The sequence below is a fragment of the Lagenorhynchus albirostris genome, chromosome 16, assembly GCF_949774975.1.
Source record: "Lagenorhynchus albirostris chromosome 16, mLagAlb1.1, whole genome shotgun sequence".
Taxonomy (NCBI): domain Eukaryota; kingdom Metazoa; phylum Chordata; class Mammalia; order Artiodactyla; family Delphinidae; genus Lagenorhynchus; species Lagenorhynchus albirostris.
This window is the reverse complement of record NC_083110.1, coordinates 7,853,200-7,872,235: the sequence shown is the minus strand read 5'-3', so window position 1 is coordinate 7,872,235 and position 19,036 is coordinate 7,853,200. Positions and strand designations below refer to the sequence as shown.

At 47.9% G+C, this 19,036-nt stretch overlaps 1 protein-coding gene and 1 pseudogene across 3 annotated transcripts in view; both read right to left on the bottom strand.

Annotated features, from left to right (window-relative positions):
• Nucleotides 1–4,265: 4,265 nt before the first annotated feature.
• Nucleotides 4,266–8,404, bottom strand: LOC132506832 (large ribosomal subunit protein eL34-like; annotated as a pseudogene).
• A 953-nt stretch (nt 8,405–9,357) lies between these two features.
• MTR (5-methyltetrahydrofolate-homocysteine methyltransferase) overlaps nt 9,358–19,036 on the bottom strand; it is a 295,663-nt gene continuing 285,984 nt past the window's right edge. For all 3 annotated transcript variants that reach the window (XM_060125740.1, XM_060125742.1, XM_060125741.1), the window contains 6 exons: nt 17,136–17,291; nt 15,426–15,622; nt 12,351–12,551; nt 11,466–11,658; nt 9,898–10,010; nt 9,358–9,444 (listed from right to left, as the gene is read on the bottom strand). In XM_060125740.1, coding sequence (XP_059981723.1) covers nt 9,358–9,444; nt 9,898–10,010; nt 11,466–11,658; nt 12,351–12,551; nt 15,426–15,622; nt 17,136–17,291 — 947 coding nt within the window. The remainder of the gene's footprint in view (nt 9,445–9,897; nt 10,011–11,465; nt 11,659–12,350; nt 12,552–15,425; nt 15,623–17,135; nt 17,292–19,036) is intronic.

The window sequence follows — 19,036 nt, the reverse complement described above, 5'->3', positions numbered from 1 at the left end:
CATGAAATACGAGTTTCAGAAAAAGTATCTTACTGAGCTATTAAAGGTTCATCAGTGAAAATAAAGAGTTTTGCAAATACAGCAGACAATGCTTTGGTCTAGATTTCAATACTGGTCCTCTGTTGCCAGGTACTTAGATTTCTTTCAATTCTTCTGTTTGCCATCTTCCTTGAGAAGAAGCTGATCTTGGTTATAACACTTGAGGAGGCTAGCTTTACACTAGGGGGAGGAAGAAATCCTTTCATCATACTCCAGGAGAGGCTGTCATATATAGAAATCTCCGCATCTGTATCATCTTCCTTTGCTTTTGCTAAGATCAACCCAGCCAATCTTCCGCCAACAAATGTTTGTGTAAAACATATTTATCCTCTAGGTTGAGGTGTTTTATACTTAATCTCCAAGGAGAGTTCACCTTCATTAACATCAGTCTCTTCTGAATTTTCCTCAGTCTTTCATCTCAAACACCATCATCCATAAATTCTGCATAAATTGAGATAAGAAGATGCAAACGTAGCCAAAAGCCTTGGAAACACTTATTATCTGTCTCGTGCGCTCATTTTCGGCAGGGGCAGTTCACATGTCTTTGTCGTTGCCACTTGGTCCCTGTATCTCCTGAGACCTAAAGTATTTTTAATTAATGATATTTAACACTATTCGCCAAGACAACTGGATTTCACATATTTGCACTGAAAACACGCACAAAATAAATGCCTCTTCTTTCCTCAAAGAGGATTATGTCTCATGATTAAAGACAGGTAACCACTGAATTTCTTTCAGATAATCTGGAATGAAATGTCACTTTTCTCTATTCTGGTTTCTCTCTGGGTGAAAGAACAAACAGAACCATAAAAAGTTCAAAGTTCTTTTCTCAGCTGCTGCAAGCTTCATACTCTGTAGGTTGCCACATGTATTTGCGTTACGGAAGGCAAAGACTGTGATAAACATCATTCATGAGTCTGTCTGGTTTTTGTTTCTTCCATTTCATGGCATATCTGCTCTCAAGGTTCTCAAAAATCATTTAATCCAAGATCCTTTCCTAGACAACAGTTCCAGAGATTGCTTGTTTTATGAGTCTCCAAAAGGCTATAATAATACTTAAAAGCAAGGGAGGAGGCAAAAGATATCTTTGAAAATTCCATTTGCAGAAGGGAGAATGTAAATGGAATTAGCTACTCCAAGTGTTGAGAGATGTGACCAAGTTTAGGGGTTAGTTCACTTAAGTGCTAACTTTTCACTCAGATTATTCAAAATAGCATCTATTTCAAGTTGGATTTGTTGCCGAGCTAACCTTTTTAAAAGTACAGTAATGTTTATATCTTTGTTGTAAAAATTCAAAACAGTGCAGAAAGAGTGAGAAATATCCAAACCATGAGGCCCTCACCCCTGGTTCCCCAGTCCTATTGCCCAGAGGGAACCACTTAAGATATTTTGTGGGGCTTCCCTGGCGGTGCAGTGGTTAAGAATCCACCTGCCAATGCAGGGGACATGAGTTCGAGCCCTGGTCTGGAAAGGTCCCACATGCCAAGGAGCAACTAAGCCCATGTGCCACAACTACTGAGCCTGTGCTCTAGAGCCCACGAGCCACAGCTACTGAGCCCACGTGCCACCACTACTGAAGCCTAGAGCCCATGCTCCGCAACGAGAAGCCACCACAATGAGAAACCCGCACACCGCAACAAAGAGTAGCCCCCGCTTGCTGCAACTAGAGAAAGCCAGCACACAGCAACGAAGACCCAACGCAGCCAAAAATAAATAAAATAAATTTTTAAAAAAAGATATTTTGTGTATCTTTGTAGACATTTTCACTGCCATGTATTTCCTTCACACACACACACACACACACACACACACACACAGAATCATAATATACTCTCTGTTCTGTAATCTGACAATACCCAGAGCTGATCAATAGCAAGTAAGCCATTGATAAGCTATTGTAGTGAGATGGTTTTTCTGCAGGGCTGCCAGTGTGTTGCCTTCATGGGCAGTAAAAAAAAAAATTGTGAAGATGGGTGTGGAGGGTGCTAGGGCTTTGATGCCCCAGAGCCTCTTTCTGAGCAAGAGAAAATCATCATGGCTTCCCCTCTGCTCACTTAAAAAACCCATGTACCGAACTACATGGCAGGGGCTGAGTTAGGCTCTGGGGACTCTGAGCCCAGTCAGAGAAGCACGGCCCTTGCCCTCGTGGGGCTCTCAGTCTGCTCTCCTTACAAACCACTGTTCCCAGGAAAGCATCTGCTCATCAACTCTTTCAAGCCAACCTTTACTGAGCACCTATCATGAACCAAGTGCTATTTTAGACACGACAAAGATGAACAAGGTTCCAAACCTACCCTTCAGGATCACAATCTAAGGGAGAGATAGATTACTGTTACCACAAGAGCACTGTGAAATACGCATGATGCTATTAAGGAGGTAGGATGAGGTGTGACTTCACTTAGCCCTGGGGGGGGGGAGGGGAGGGGAGGATTGGGAAGCTTTCCTGAAGCCCCAGGGTGGAGTTGGGGTGAGGTAATTTCTGGTGGAGGGGACAAGGCAAGCAGACACCTCTGTCAGGACATGTGGGGAAACGGCAGCATTTTAGGGCTGCTGGAGCGTGTGGAGCGGGGTCAGAATGTGGAGAGCTTTGCACACGTCTGAGGACTTCGGGTATATTCAAGGCAATGGGAGGAAGGGGGGCTTGTTTAGGCAGAAGGATTGGGGTGGGCTTAAAGAATCACAGAGCTCACTCTTACAGCTGTAGGAAGCTGGGAAACTAACCCAGAGACTGTGGCAGAGGGGTCCAGAGGAGAAATGATGAGACCCTAAGCCAGGCAGGGGTATTTAGTGGGTAAAACTATCTGGGTGTGAGAACAAACTGGATGTGAAGTTTGAAAACAATGGGCAGGTTTCTGGGACTTCCCTGGTGGCACTGTGGTTAAGAATCCACCTGCCAATGCAGGGGACTTGGGTTCGAGCCCTGGTCCAGGAAGATCCCACATGCTGCAGAGCAACAAAGCCCGTGTGCCACAACTACTGAGCCTGTGCTCTAGAGCCCATGAGCCACAACTACTGAGCCCGTGTACCACAACTACTGAAGCCCACGCACCTAGAGCCCGTGCTCCACAAGAGAAGCCACCGCAATGAGAAGCCCACGCACCACAACCAAGAGTAGCCCACACTCGCTGCAACTAGCGAAAGCCTGTGTGCAGCAATGAAGACCCAACACAGCCAAAAATAAAATATAAATAAAAAAATAAATATTTAAAAAGGGACTTCCCTGGTGGCGCAGTGCTTAAGAATCTGCTAGCCAATGCAGGGGACATGGGTTCGAGCCCTGGTCCAGGAAGATCCCACATGACATAGAGCAACTAAGCCCGTGTGCCACAACTACTGAGCCTGCGCTCTAGAGCCCGTGAGCCACAACTACTGAAACCTGTGTGCCTATTGCCCGTGCGCCACAACAAAAGAAGCCACCGCAACGTGTAGCCCCTGTTCGCCGCAACTAGGGAAAGCCCGCTCCAAGCAACGAAGACCCAACGCAGCCAAAAATAAATAAATAAATAAACAAACATAAAAGCTAAATAAATAACCACTCAATTCTACCTTCCCATCCCACCCTCTTAAGATAACCAAGTAACCTGCCTCTCCTCCCCGTCTTCAACCCAGCACAGCTAGTCCCCACAATGCCCCTGAAACTGCTCTAGCGAGGGTCACCTGTGAGAGGGGTCGAGTTCCCAGAGCTCTCGGCAGCACCAGGCTCCGTGGCCAGGCCTTCAACTCTCTCTTCCTTTGCTTTGCCTGACGTGGCCCCCTCTCCCGGTCTCCTTTACCCCACACGGCGGCTCCTCCATTGGCTTCCCCACCTCCCCGGTCCCTGGTCCTAGAATCAAGTTCCATCTTCTTTTCAGATTCTCCAGATGCGATCTCGTCTGCACCTCCACCTCCACGTGGAAGTCTCCCAGTTCTAACGCCATTCTTCCAAAATCCCAAAGTCAGGTGTCCAACTGCCGGTATCCAGCCACAGGAAACTTGTCCAGAGCTCCTTTCTCCTCCCCGCCTACATTCCCTGCCCGCGTCAACGGTGCCGCTGGCGATCATCCTCCACAGCCCGGTATCTGGAGCCACGCTTAGCTCTGGCTGGACAGGGCACAGATGCTCCACTCTCTGTCCCCACCTTTGCATTGCTGTGCACTCTGGCCTTCCTTTCTTTAAAAATACATTTGACACACACAAAACATTATCTACAAAGTCACCACCCCAGATTTTGGCTTATTATTCCCTTTTTCCTTTATTATTTTTATGTTTAATACATTACATACAACATATTTAATACATACAGAATTCTACGATATACATGAGTTATAAAGCATAATAAACCATAAACCTACCATACAACCTAAGAACGAGAACATTACTAATAACCAGCAACTACCCATGTGTCCCTCTGTTATCCGCTCCCTCTGTTTCCCTCTCAGAGGTAAGCAGTAGGTTAAATTTTGGTTTAGCATTGTTTTGCTTTGTTTCTTACAGTATAGTTTTGCCATTTATGTACGCTTAGACAATGTACTCTTTGGTTTTGCTTGGTTTTGAGCTCAATAAAATAGTCTCAACCATACCCTGGGACTTGCTTTTTTTTTCTTAATATTTTCTGAGATTCATTCTTATTGTCAGGTATAGCTGTAGTTCACCTCTTGTCACTACAGAATAATATCCCGTAGTGTGAATATACCTAATTTACTTAAACATTCTCTTGTAGACAGAATGGCATTTCAGTTTTTCCCGTTATTAACTATTATGAAGATGTTACTATAACCATTTTTGTACACACCTGCTGGTACACAAATGTAAGAGTTTACTGGATACACAACTGGGAGGTGGAGTCATAAGCTAGATCCTGAAGTATGCAAATGTTCAACTCTGTGAGGTGTAGTTGTTTTCTAAAGCCGAGGTGCCTGTCTACACATCCACACAATGATGAGCTCACATTCAGCACCTGGTGCTGTCAGACTCCTTAATTTTACAAATCTTATGGATATAAACTGCAAGCTCATTGTGGTCTTAATTCATGTCTCCAAGGTTTCTAGTTTCTACTCATGTATAAGCCCTATGTATTTCCTCTTCTTGTGAAATGTCTTTTCAAGTTTCTTCTGTTTTTCTTTTTTTTTTGTACTTTCTAATTTTTTTTTATTACTCAAAAAGGGTTCACTTTTAAATACAAAAGCTAAATAAAGCTTTCTGACTCTGTGCTTGTACTTGCAACACTTTCACAACCATTTTCTGCTCCTCAGTAAGGAACGTGTGCTCGATCCTGTCATGGACACATGTAGCACACATGGAACCACCACAGGCCCGGCTGACATGTTTTTTTGTTTTAGACAATCTCACAAGAACTTCAAGTCTCACAGTGCGAACTCCTTGAAGTTGGCCTGAGCACACGCCACAGGCGGATTTTGGTGTTTTCCTAATCTTCTTGGTATAAAGGTAAACAATTCTATTACCAGGGGTTCGGGACAGGCTGGTTTTGTTAAGAGACTGTATTGTAGGACAGCCTACAATTGTATGTCAAACGCTGGACCATCCTGAATGCCTCTAGATACCGTCCCCGGAAGAGGAAGGCTATTTTCTGTTGTTTTTTTTAAAAATAGGAATTCTCTATATATTCTGCTTACTACTCCTTTCTCGGTTAACTGTATCGTAAATGTCAAGTCTTGGTTTGTCTTTCTACTACACTAAATTGTTAGCTTAACTTAAGTGCTAGTTTTAATATATTTGATTTAATCATCTTTTCTTTTATGATTAGCATATGTCTCAAGAGATTCTTTCCGGCCCTAAGGTTTTTTTCCATGCAAACATTTAAGTATTTGCTTTTCGTAATCAAAACCTTAATGTATTTGGAATTGACTGCTAGGTGAGGTGTGAGGCAGAAATCCATTCCATTGTTTTCCATAAGGATAACCCTTATTCTAGCACTACTTATGGAGCCGCGCTTCCTGCCCCCACTGACCTGCCGTGCCACCCCATCACATCTCAAAGGGCAGCGTATACACCTGGGCTATTTCTCAGGCTCCTTAGCTCGCTGCACTGCTCAGAGCGCCTACTTCTGCACCACATACAACACAAACTCTGTAATAAAACTTACTGTCTTGTAAAAGGTCCCCTCAACCTCCTCATTATAGTCAGAAGCAGCCCGCCATCTTCGTCCTTTGCTATTCCACAGATGTTCAGATATCTGCCTGTCACATCCAACAAAACCTGTTGGAATTTCTGCTGGAAATGGCATTGAATCTGTAGATCATTTTTGGGAGGTTTGATACGCTTACTACCTTCATGAACAAAGATACTGTGGTTCTTCATTTGTTTCTACCTTGCTTCTTCATCTTTATCCTTCAAATCCCCAGTCAAGCCTTAACCTAAACACTGCCTGCCTCAAACATGTATTTTACCTTCTCAACTAAAAGGAGGACAAGTGTGTCTTTCATGTGCAAATTTTTTAGATAGCTGCAAGAGTCCAAGAAAAAGATGGGGTGTGTTTGAGGTTTGTTGCTGAGTACACTGAGAATTCGAGAAGAGTAAGATGACACTGGTTTGAGACACACCGAGTCTTTGGTGTGATTCAGCACAGAGGAGTCTGGATAGATTGCCCACTGAAACTGTATGACTAAGAAGTTAACTAGTGACAGGCTCATGAGGACCAGGCTTTAAACGGGCAGAGGAAGAGAAAACTATGAAAGTAGCTAAGAAATTACGAGAAACATGGAAGGTAAATCAGAAGAGTGAAGTCAAGGGGGAACCAGGCAAAGGAGATTTTTGAAGAAGTGGTTAATATTGCCCAAACCCAGAGAAGAAAGATCACTGGAAAGGCCACGGGATCTAACAATTAAGAGGGCACTAATGACAGAAGAGATGGGTAAAAAAAACAAACAACAACAACAACAAAAACCTAACTTCACTGAGTTAAAGAGAGTATGGGAGGAGAAGGTGGTTGGCACAGAGTAGACACTCGGATATTTGTCGAGGACAAGCCTGAGAGAAATGGAAAGAGGGCAGACTCTTCTCTAAACGAGCTCAGCTGTGAATAGAGGGAGGCTGACGGCAGAATCTCTCAGATGAGAAACAGGGCGCTGTAGGACCTGACCTCAACCACCATCCCACACACCAGCCTCCACGTTACAGACAGCAGGGTGGGCAGCAGAGTGAGGAGGGTTCCGAACAAGTGCTTCTTTAGAGGGAAAAAATAAAAATGGGATCCCTAATGGAAATGATGAGAGTGAGTGAGTGGATGTGAGAGCCACGGACGTTGATGACAAGGAGAGGTTCTGGACGTACCTGCAGAGACACAGAAAAGACCCCGGATGCAGAATGGTCACCTTCCTGCCTTTGAGGTCACCTGACATAAACTAAGGGGTTTTCAAGCTATGTTCTATATTCTTTAATGAACATATAGGCACTTGAACTTGCACAAACTGTTTTTGTCTTTAGATAAAAGGCATCCATCATGGGATTAGATCAACAATACATTTAAGGAAGCCATTCCAACACATAACTAGTTGAGAAAAGATATGGTACATACTTAATGAAACTGGGAGACTCTTAGCAACTGTAATTCGGATAAAATACATTAAAATATTTGGAGGGGGTTATTCTTTCTTAAAGAAGGATGTGCCACCACCCAGAATAACATACCTGCTATGGAAGAGAAAATAAGTCCTCCACCTGAGCGTCTCGGGGAAAATGAGTCCCCGTCTCAATCTAGCACAGATTAAATGGACCTAAAGAAAGCATATAATTCTCTTCACTTTAAGGGCAAGCGATGCCTAAGAAGGCATGTTACTCTGCAGGTAAACATGTATATGCTACAGTTATGCAGGATTATCGTTTGCTAAGGTTTTTTTCCCCTTTCACCTCCAATGTACCTGAGTGTATATTTGATATAACTGCTTTGGGGCAAGGCCAGCTTACATCATGAGGGGAGGGGGCACTGTCTCGCAGACAATGAAGGCTGATGGTGCCTATGACATAGACAGTAGCTTCTCTCTCCAGTCGCTGTGTTCAATGGAGCTCTAATCCCAGAAAGGGTACCTAGTATATTCAACACGGTCGTTCCCATATGCATTTCCCCAGTATCTTTTCACCTCCATTAATCTCTTATTCCCTTTCCATGAGCACCTACCCTGTGCTGAGCTCGGGGACCCCCTAGAGATCTCTACAGAAGCTGCCGTCCATCAAGCTCTCACTGTGCGCCGCAGCCCATGTTACCTGCCTACGTGCATCACCTCCTTTAATCCACACCTCATGCCTGTGAGAGAGGAGCTAGTCTCTCTTGTCTCCATTTCATAGATGAGAAAATCGTGCTGATACTTCAGTCGCACAGCAAGAACGCGGCAAACCTGAAACGCGAATCTGGGTGTGTCTGACTTCAAAGCCCTGGTTCTTAACCATCTCCCTGCGATGACCACAAACAAGTCCACATGCTGTTCCCATATCGTGCGAGTCTGGAGCTGGGGCAGCGCCAAAAAGGAAGAACTGAGTGGAGTGATGCCGCTCACCTATCCACGCTGCATGGACACGCAGCTGAGCCGAGAGCCTACTCAGTTCCGGAAAACAACCCAAGGCTGTTCACTACCCTTAGCGGCCACTCTCTCCGCCCACCTCCTTTTTCCCCCCTCAGGGTGAGGGAATATGAGCTCACGAGAGGACAAAATGCTTGGAGAACGTGACTGTATCTGACCTGCCAGGGCCAGCAGCAGCCTGAGTACCTCTGATAAGCTGGCGGGGAGAGCATGCCTCTGGCCACAGGGACTTCTGCAGGCGTCTAATCGAGGCTTCAGAAAAGGAGGTCTCAGGAGAAAGAGCAGAGTGATGCTTCTCCCCTGTCAGAGTAACCGCTCTAACCACTCAGGACAAAATGCCCCGTTGCTCACAGCATCACTCTGCCACAGGGTCACATACCCCTATTCAACTGACTTTCAGCCTTTTCTCTGAGAAAGAAGAAAGAAAGAAAAGAAGAAAAAAGAAAGAAAGGAAGAAATGGTCTCCTAGGTCTGGGGTAAAAATGAAAAAAGCAAGTTGACTTGCTTTGAAATGCAAAAGACCTCCATCTCTGGCTTGTCCTAGTCCCGAGGGACCGGGGACCCCCCCGGATCTTGCTCACTGCTCTTCATTCAAAGTCCCCTGGGAAACAGCTGCTTGTTTTCCAAGAACTGTAGGAACACTCTGTTCTTCCACAAGGTCCCACCAAACGTCCACAACCTGGAGCGGCACAAAGGTGAACCAGATGCAGACAGGCTCGCGGCCGCTGTGCTGTTATTATTAAGGCACTTTTGACTGTGTTTCTTCGAGGAAACAAGTATAGACAAGGTTAAAAAAAAAAAAAAGTTATTCTGTATCATATCCCAGAATGGGTCCCAGCCATTTCTCAACCTCGGCCACAGACATGCTCTTCCTCAAAGCATAATCCTCAATCTGCAAAAGATTAAAAGCAGTTTATTAAACCAAAATGATAAGACTTTGTGAACTCAAGTTTCCACAGCATTCGCCAAGATACATTAAGTACGTTTTATGTCTTTTGCCTTAATAGTAATCCACTGAGTTAAATGAAGACAGATATTTATCTATTCATCGAGGTGCCTTATTTTCCGGGCAGAAAAACAACATGTCGTAATTACCTCAGGCTGAGAGCCTGGCTGGGGTGTGTGTGTGGCAGGGGTGTGGGAGGGTTGGTCTCTGTGTAAACGGCAGGGTGAGAAATGGGGCAGTGGGCTGAAATCAAATCAAGACATAAACCGGAGTACATCTCTTCATCCTTTCCCTCTCATTTTCTTCTCACTCACATGTAAAATAAAACAGGTCTAACAGTTCCATTCAAAATGAGACAGGCCTCTAGGGATGCCACACACAATGAAACAGCTAACCTACCTGATCCTTGGAAATTTTCCCCACGGCAAAATATCTGGACCTTAAATTGGAGAAGTAAAGGCCGGATACCGCTGAAGCAGGTGCCATGGCCAGCGATTCTGTTAACCTGATGCCTGGGGAGAGCAGCATGGGGAGAAACGTTCGTTTATTCAGTGCTGAGACAGGCCTGCCGAGTGGTAGGCTCCCAGCATATTCTTGTTTACAAGTGAATGAGAGTGAGCTTGTGCCTTCCAGGTGGACATGTGAGACAGCATGAAAGATGTGGGCAGACTCGTCTAGCAAATTCCCGCCGAAGGGATGAACAAATTCAGGGTGTGCAGATCTCCTCTAACCTGGGGGGAGAGGCCTGGAAAAGACTCTCTACATTCTTATGCCTGCCCTCCAAGGTCAGCCGTGGAGGCTACGCCTGGGCCTTCTAGACAAGGACTCCAACCCTGCAGATGGGGACACCACCTGGACCTCCAAGCGCACCTGTGAGGCCAAGGCCACTAGGGGAATGACAGACAGCCAGGCCCCACTGAGGATGAGCCCACATCAAGGCTATCTAGTCTACGCCATTCACTTTCTGGACAAGGCAACGGAGCGACGTAAAGGCTCGGTGCTTTGCCAAAGGTCGCCCAGCTGGCTTACGGCAGAAACGGGTCCCCAAGTCCCCGTCTCCTGTCTCCTGGAGCCGCTGCCATCCCTGCCAGCCCAGATTCAATGAGCCTCATAGCTCTTCATGTCCATCTACATTCCTTTAACGTCTTCGGCGTGGATGGCACGCTTTTGATGAACGCCACTGAAAACAGTACACTGTGTTCACAGTGGTGCAGAAGTAAAGAGAGAGGGAGCGGAAGGGAAGGGTGGGAATTCTGTGAGACGAGGGTCCAGAGACACTCCTAGAAGTGGTGAAAGGAGAGAGCGACGTGAAATACATTATTAAAGGTTACAAACGTCACTCAATAGTGGAGAGACTGAAAACAGTAACACACGTGTAATAGGAAAATGGGGCAGGGGATGTACGGGCTGGTGTGAGTCAGCTAAGCTCCCATCTATTGTAGGTGAAAAGAAAATAATGAAAACTGATAAACCTGAAAATGGTGATAATAGAACACTACTCAACAATAATTCTACAGGGCCTCCATGTGCACGAATTGAAATGAGTTTCTTTTTCTCCTGTTAAAATAATAATAATATATGGGCTTGCCTGGTGGCGCAGTGGTTGAGAGTCCGCCTGCCGATGTGGGGGACACGGGTTCGTGCCCCAGTCCGGGAAGATCCCACATGCCGCGGAGTGGCTGGGCCCGTGAGCCATGGCTGCTGAGCCTGTGCGTCCGGAGCCTGCGCTCCGCAGCAGGAGAGGCCACGGCAGTGAGAGGCCCACGTACCGCAAAAAAATAATAATAATAAATAATAATAATAATATGGAGGTGAAGGACTAGAACACACTGCTGGAAGTGAGAAACGACGGGATCAGGGATCTCACTGTAAGCCTCTCTGTGTCCCCCACCTGCTCCATCCGCACGCCTTCCCTCCGCTACCGTGTGTGTAACATGAGGCAGGATGCGCGCCTGCCCGGTGCTGACCTGTGTGCCGCTCCACGTCCGCCAGCCTCCACATGGTCAGCTTCTCAGTGTGGTCAGGCTGGCTGGGGTAGCCGGGCGCCGGCCGGATGCCCTCGTAGCGCAGCCTCCGCAGGTCGGCCACGGCCAGCTGCTCGCCGCCACAGTAGCCCCACAGCTCCCTGCGGACACGCGTGTGCAGCTCCTCGGCGAAGGCCTGGGGCGGAACACACCGTCGGACGGAGGCGGGAGCCCTTCTCCTGCCTTCCCTCCTGCCCTCCGTCCCGCCCACAAACACACCTCCCTGACCCGACAGCAGGTGGGGGAACCGGCAAGAGGGATGGGCCGGGGGCTCAACTCATCTGTACTGTCATCAGCTGCTCCGCGGCTCAGTTCTGGCCTCAGCCCAGGCTCTCAAGGATCATATTCAATGATCCGAGGATCCGAGGCCCTTCAGACCTTTCTCTGACGCTCAGGCTACAGCTTGTGGTGGCCAGAAGGAGGAGCGGGGACCATGACAGCAGCCAGTGACTCTGCTGTGAGCCTCGGGAAAAGGGGAGCGGCTCCCACAGCTTAGGCTGCCCCACCCGACAGAGGAAGATGAGGGATCTACAGGCGAGCCCAACATCAGAACGAGAAGCTCTGAAACAGAACCTGTTTGGCTTTTTGCAGGGTCCTCTGGAAAACATCAAATCACAAGCACAGGGCGACACCAGAACCAAGACAATGAAGTCAAGGCTCCACGGGCCACTCCAACTACAGCATCGCTGAAGGGTACTCTGTGCCCAAAGATGAGGCGTGAGAGTGACTCGAAAATACAGGATTTAAGAGTATGTGTGCTGTTAGAGCCAAACACACACACACGCACACGTGCATGCGCACTCTGGCCTCAGGGCACCACGGCTCTACCTCGGCCAGCCGGTCCCCCAGCGCCTTGACCATGATGCTGCTGTAGTCGTCACACTCTTCCTCGTAGGCCTTGCTCAGCTCCTCCACCCCAAAGCAGGCGACGGCAAACAGACCCAGGTAGTCAGGGATACCCGAGTGCAGAGGGGCGATGAAGTCCGAGAGGCAGAGGTAGGGGTCTGCGCTGGCAGAGTCCTTCTCGGCCTTGAAACACAAGGAGTGGGCAGAGTGGCCATTAGCATGGAATTGGCACCAACACACAGAGAAGAGCAATCGGGCACCTTCCCAGGAATACAGCTTCAAATGGAGCTGTCTGTTTTGTTCACTGTTACCTCCCCAGCACTTAGGAGAGCGCCTGATATGTAGTGAGTGTTCAATAAACATGTGTTGAATAAATAAATGGAACGAGATTTTTAGAAAGATATGACATGAAATGACATACACAGTTGAGAAACCAGTTAACTCGCTCATTCACACACTGGCCAAACATTTACTGAATGCCTACAGGAACTGGAACCCTAAATATTCATATAAAAAGGTTTTCTTTTCCTCCAAAAGTGTTTTCAATTCAAGACCCACATTAAATCCTAAAGTTATGTTCAAAAGGGGTCCACTAAGTGTGTAAGCCTCTACTTTACATCGACAGAAGCAGTTCAACAAACGGCTAAGGTCAGCAACACAGGGCCACGTGCTGTCTACCACGGGCGGTGGGTCAGGGGATGGCTAAGGACACTTCCGGGGTGGCCTGAAACCAATCAAAAAATTGAGCAGGATCTGCTTCTGGGGTTCTCTCCTCAGGCCAGGTGGCCATCCTCGCCTGCTTTCCATCTTCAGCTGATGACTGACTTATCCCTGCTACTGAGCTGACAAATAAGGTCTTACACATACTTCACAATCAACACGTTTGCTGAGAAGGTAAATAACAAATGACTAATATTTACTGAGTGCTGACTGTGTCAGGCACTGGTCTTGGTGCTTTATACGAATTAACTAATCCAATCCTCTCAACAACCTTGTGAAGTAAGTGACACCACCAGCTCCATTTTATACAAGAAATCCAAGGCAGCGAGAGCTTGAAGAACTAGTTCAAGGTCAGACAGTGGCAGGCCCATGGGTCTGATCCACAACCAATGCTCTTGACCACTACACAACACTGCTTAGGACAGATCAATTAATGAGCAGTCAACCCAGAAGCTTCACAGCTATTTGCTTGCCAGCTCTGGAAACAAGTACAGTCTAATCGACACTGGGCAAAAAACAGTTAAGCGGCTGCAGACAAGAAGGTATTTGATAAAGGCAAGTGGAAATGTCACAGAGCCAGGGCCAGCTATGCAGGGAGGAGCTGCCTTCCACTTGTACTCTGCCCAACAACTGCTCTTTGCTAACAAAAGCCAGGAGATACAAAGTTTCCCAGCACCACAAGGAGAGACAGGTCACAGAGCCACACAGCTCTTTAAAATAGACAGCGATCAGAGCCACTCAGAACAGAAGACTCCCGGAGCAGTAAGTCACTGCAGCCAGAATTTTCCAGCGTACTGGAAAAAAGCACATCCTTAGAAATAGCTATCTGGGTAGGTAACACACGTACTTTGAAAAGTCATTATATTAAATGCCCTAATACAGTCCCTCACAGACTGCTTGGACATGAATGGTGTTGGATGTAAAAAGAGGTCAGAGGACAAAGGACTTGAAGGATGGAAATTCAGCCCAGGGTGGAGGTTTCTGACCTTAATTACTTCTTTAAAAGAAAAGTCACCAGTTCCCTAGTGAGGAGGGGCTAGGACTTAACATTAGAATCCTCTTGTGTTCTGAGGTGTCTGAGCCTGAGTGCACGGAGTGAGGATGCACCAGGCCTGGGTGCAGAGACTGAGGATGTACCGGGCCTGGGTGCACACAGTAATGGTGTAGCTGTCCCTGTTTAACTTGTTATGGTACTGTTTAATGTCCCAAGTTTAAGGATTCCCTCAGACGTTGTTATAGTTAAAACATCTGACATTATGAATTACATTGTGATTATGATTAAAAGCAATACTATCACTCCTGAATGACTGAAAATGGTAATAAGACCATGCGAGAAGCACTTGCTACTGTCCTTTGTTAATGACTGGTGAATTCTGGCTCCGATTCTTGATCAGGGCAGTTTTTTTTGTTTGTTTGTTTTTTTGCGGTACGCAGGCCTCTCACTGCTGTGGCCTCTCCCGTTGCGGAGCACAGGCTCCGGACGCGCAGGCTCAGCGGCCATGGCTCACAGGCCCAGCCGCTCCGCGGCACGTGGGATCTTCCCGGACCGGGGCACGAACCAGTGTCCCCTGCATCGGCAGGCGGACTCTCAACCACTGCGCCACCAGGGAAGCCCCAGCTCATTTTTTATAGCAGCTAAAGGGACATGCTTACAGATTTGCATGTTTAAAGGTGGGGTCATAGGAGAGGGAGCCGTGTGGAGGAGAGCCTGTTCTATGACCCGGGAGAAGCCAGTGGCATGAGAGAACAGCCATTGGGGTGTGGACAGGCTGGGCTCTCCCCTCCGAGCTGCACAGCTCAGCGCACTCTCCATCAGCTTTCGTTTTCACCTCTGCAAAATGGAAACATATAAACTGCCCGACAACAGGTTGTGTGGAAATGAAACAAGATGGTCCATTAAGTGCCCTGCTAAGCAGCTGGCCCCTGGTAGACATCCAGCGAATGTCTGCTCCCGCCCCCCCGTCTTCGCCTTGAGAAAGGAGCCGCCAGCCTATTTTAATGACAGGCCCGGATGCAAACCAATGTTCTTGAGCAAGTGAATGTCCACCTGTGCATGACCCCCCGAGGCAGCAGCAATGTTTCTCCTCACCCATCCAACCCCGACAGGAAACACCTCCCTCCTGCTGGTGCCCGAGAGGCCCAGCTTCTAAACCCACACTGGCCCCTTCTCTATATCACAAATGCCTTGAGCTCGGGGCTGTGACTGGTCATTTGGGGTGAGGTGGGGCAGAGCTATGCTTACACAAAGTTCAAACTTACACCATTCTTATTTATGTTTTGTGAGTGCTTAAAACAAAGAGTAGGGCAATGTGTCCGCTGGTCACACGGCCTCCGCACCTGCTGCCTGAGTCCGTAGAAGGTGGCGATGGGCTCCACGGCCTGGGGTGCCACGCCCTCCGCATACAGGTGGATGTCGTCCTGGCTGCTCTGCGCTGGCCAGAACCCAACCACGCCCCTGGCGTGGAGCTGCTTCTGACTAATCAGTGCCTGCAGCATATTTTGGGCATCATCATAGACTTTTTTGGCTTCTTCACCTGTTAGGAAAATATCGTAAGAATTCACTTAGAGATGCCAATAATAACCAGCAAAGCATGCTTCTTTTTAAAACTACTACCTCTCCTCAGTCATCTTCTCTCTTCACCCCTCTCTTTTCCCCTCAAATACTTTAAAAATCAGTGTTTGCCATCAGCAACCCCAGGGGCATGAGCTAAGGGTTCAGCAGTTCTGCTAAGTGCAGCTCCCGCACACAGTCTGCTTCGCCAGCTCAAGCCACTTATTTTTCCATTTAACAAAAGGCAGAGAGCCAGCTCTTGGCTCCGCGCAGCAATGTGTCAGACAGAGAGCGAGACAAGGCAGGCCAGACCCTTCCACCACCACGTTCCTCGTGCACAGACAGCTCCCCTGACCTCGCCGTGACCCCTGGGGGTGCAGAACAGCCTGAGGAGTGGAGTGTGACTTCAGTGCTCCTCCTGGATGGCCCAGCCCAGGGCCCATCAGGCCCTCACCTGGTTCCGGCGGGAGCCAGCGGGGTTAGGGTTAGGCTTTCTGTCCAGGCCTGGCCAGCCCTGCTTCAGCCACTCGACTGCTCATCTGTGATCACTCGGGAGCAGATCAGAATGAGAGGCCCTTGCCCACTGCTGCACCTCGGCTAGCCTGGGAGCCGCTGAGTCACAGCACCTAACACGCACCCCAGGGCCCCCCCAGGAAGTGGGCAAGGGCCACTCTCCCAGGCTCCCCGCAGCCCTAACCCCACACACCCACCAGTCCACCCCCCACCTCGCTCTGAGCTGGCTGTTACAGAACCCTTTGAAGGGCTTAGTGTTTCGGTCCCATGTCTCTGGGGGCAGCGCTGACAGCGAGACGCAGGGCTAGCAGTTTATCTATCAACTAGCTTGTCACCCCCAGCCCCTCCCCAGCGGCACAATAGCCTCCTTGCCGGTCCCCAAATCAGCCCACGTGTCTGTGCCTTCCCACTCGGTCTCCTCGGCCTGGAGTGTCCTTTTCTTCATCACCACCTCACATTCCCAGTCCCAGGACCAGTAGCTCCCACTAATCTTCAAAAAGCAGTTCAAACACCACCTCCTCCAGGAAGCCTCTCCTGATGTCCCACTCTGAGGTCTGACTCATTTCCCTGTGTCCACAGAAGCTGGGCCTTGGTCCCGCAGCAGGAGCTCGTCCTGCTGTACGGGAATCACCCTCCAATGCTGCACCAGCCAGCCGGGTACCAGACGGCAGCGATGATACATCTTCTTTTTGATACATTTTTCTTTTGTTTATCCCCAGTGCCCACCATGTAACCAATGTCAATAAACATTTAGTAAAGAATGGATAAATGAAATGCGAAATGTAGTCAGTAAATAAGGACCAACCCAGCAGATTACAAACTGTCAAAGAGCCGAGCGGATGGAACAGTACCCTTCATCATGTCATAACAGTAAACTCTCTCCTGCATAATCCACCCCGCTGCTCACCATCTATTCTTGTCTTCAAAGTCCCAAGACCATGTCTCGGATACCAGAGTAGGATGGAAGGACTTACTGAACTAACCTACAGCTTTGTCGTCAAATATCTTGGGAAAGCCTCGGTTTGGGTATTTGCCCCGGAGCTGCCAGACATCGAAGAAAGGCTTCCAGTCAATGTAGTCCACCAGCTTCTGCAGGTCGTAGTCTTCAAAGACCCGAGTCCCAAGGAATGTGGGCTTCACTACAGGACAGAGTGAGAGGCGTGAACCCTGGCGCCGGCCTGGGGCTCAGTGCCACTCATGCCTGGTGCCGCCTGTGGGAGGCCTACCCGCTCTGTTGGCTCCCACGCTCCGCCTCCCTCCTGTCACCCGGAGGAGTTGTTTTACAAAGAGGGGAACTTGAAATTACTGAGGAGAAGGAGTAATTCGCCAGCACATCTTAAAAAAACCTCTTCTTCCCCTGCAGCTGACTGACTGCACCGCCCTTGGAAACTCTTCCCTCAACCCTCCCCACCAACACCCCCGCCCAAGAAACAAGACAGACTGGGGTTGATCTCACTTGTACAAATGAAGATGATACTAAAAGAAAGAGCACTGGAGAAAGACACATGTAACAGGCCACTTCCATAAAGTTTAAAAACATGAATCAATAATCGATCAATGTATTTATTGCCTACTGAACATATGCACATAATCGAAGTCTGCGGAAATGCACGGAAATGAGGCATCAAATTCAGGATCCTGCAGGGCAGGGAGGGGCTCACAGTAATTCCCACATGTATGGTTTTGTCTTTTTTAAGTGGGCAGTAGCTTATTCCTTAAGTGCCTGGTGGAGATACACGAATGTTCAATACAGTCTTCTTTACGCCTCCTTGTGAATCTAAAAAAGATCCTAAGTGAAATACTGGTGAAGACTTCAGAGACAGACGGTGCCACTGGGCTTCCTGGGGCACCAGTACTGCCCCGCGCCACCAAGTCCCGGTTGGTTAGGCTGGGGTCCAAGGTGACCACTCCGCTGCCCGCTTCCCAGCCCTCACGCCCTCAGTTTCCTGATCTGCAAATAAGGATCAGAGAACTTAAACTAAAGCACCACGCTCAGGTGCTCAGGGATAACACGGAAGTCTCAAGAGTGTTTTTCCCTCGTTAGACAGTAACAGTGAGAGGTGAAAGTACAGGAAAAGAAAAGTATGTGCAGCTTCTTAATTTTGCCTGGAAATCTCTACCTTTTGACATAGTTCATGGTAGCTTTCCCCCATGTGTTCCTGGTCATCTTTTTATTATACAGGACAATCCTTGCTTTGTAAATATTCCATTATGCTGGTTTGTTTGGTAATGAAAAAGAAATTACAGCTATTCTCCTGACTGAAGTGCCACCCTGCCTGGAAAGTCAGGGAAACGCTCTGCTTCCGGGTCACTCAAGGGTGTTATTCTTGAATGAGCTTGTCGGCCAGAGTTGGAGATGTGTTTGAGGTTTTACCACCAAAGACCTAGAGTGAAGAACCTTTCCTTCTCTCTTTATTGACTTCTTGCAACTACGCTAAGGCTGGGTTGTCCTTAGGGGCCCTACATGGGGCTTAAACAGCCACTTGAAAAGTGTCACCACTGCCACCTGGTGCTGCAGGCCTTCGGTGGACTATTGCCACTGACATGTATTTTGGACGCTTGGCCTGGCTAAAATGGGCTCCCCCTTGTGATATTTTTCCAATTTCATACTGAAAGGAAAAGAGAAAATAATAGTTTGGACTATATAGTGATTTATATTTTTTCTAAGGTTTACATGTCTTATTTTTATCCTCACATTTCCATAAAGTAGCTTCTTTTTTACATATTAGAAACTGTCAAACATGGAAGCAATATGCTCAAGGTCACTTGGGATCAGAACCCAAGCCTCCCAGGTCCCCATCTGCCTTCTTCTCACTAAACCGCACTGAACTCAGCAGGACTGAATCTAGAACCCAGCTCATCTACGTTTCCAATTTAATCCACT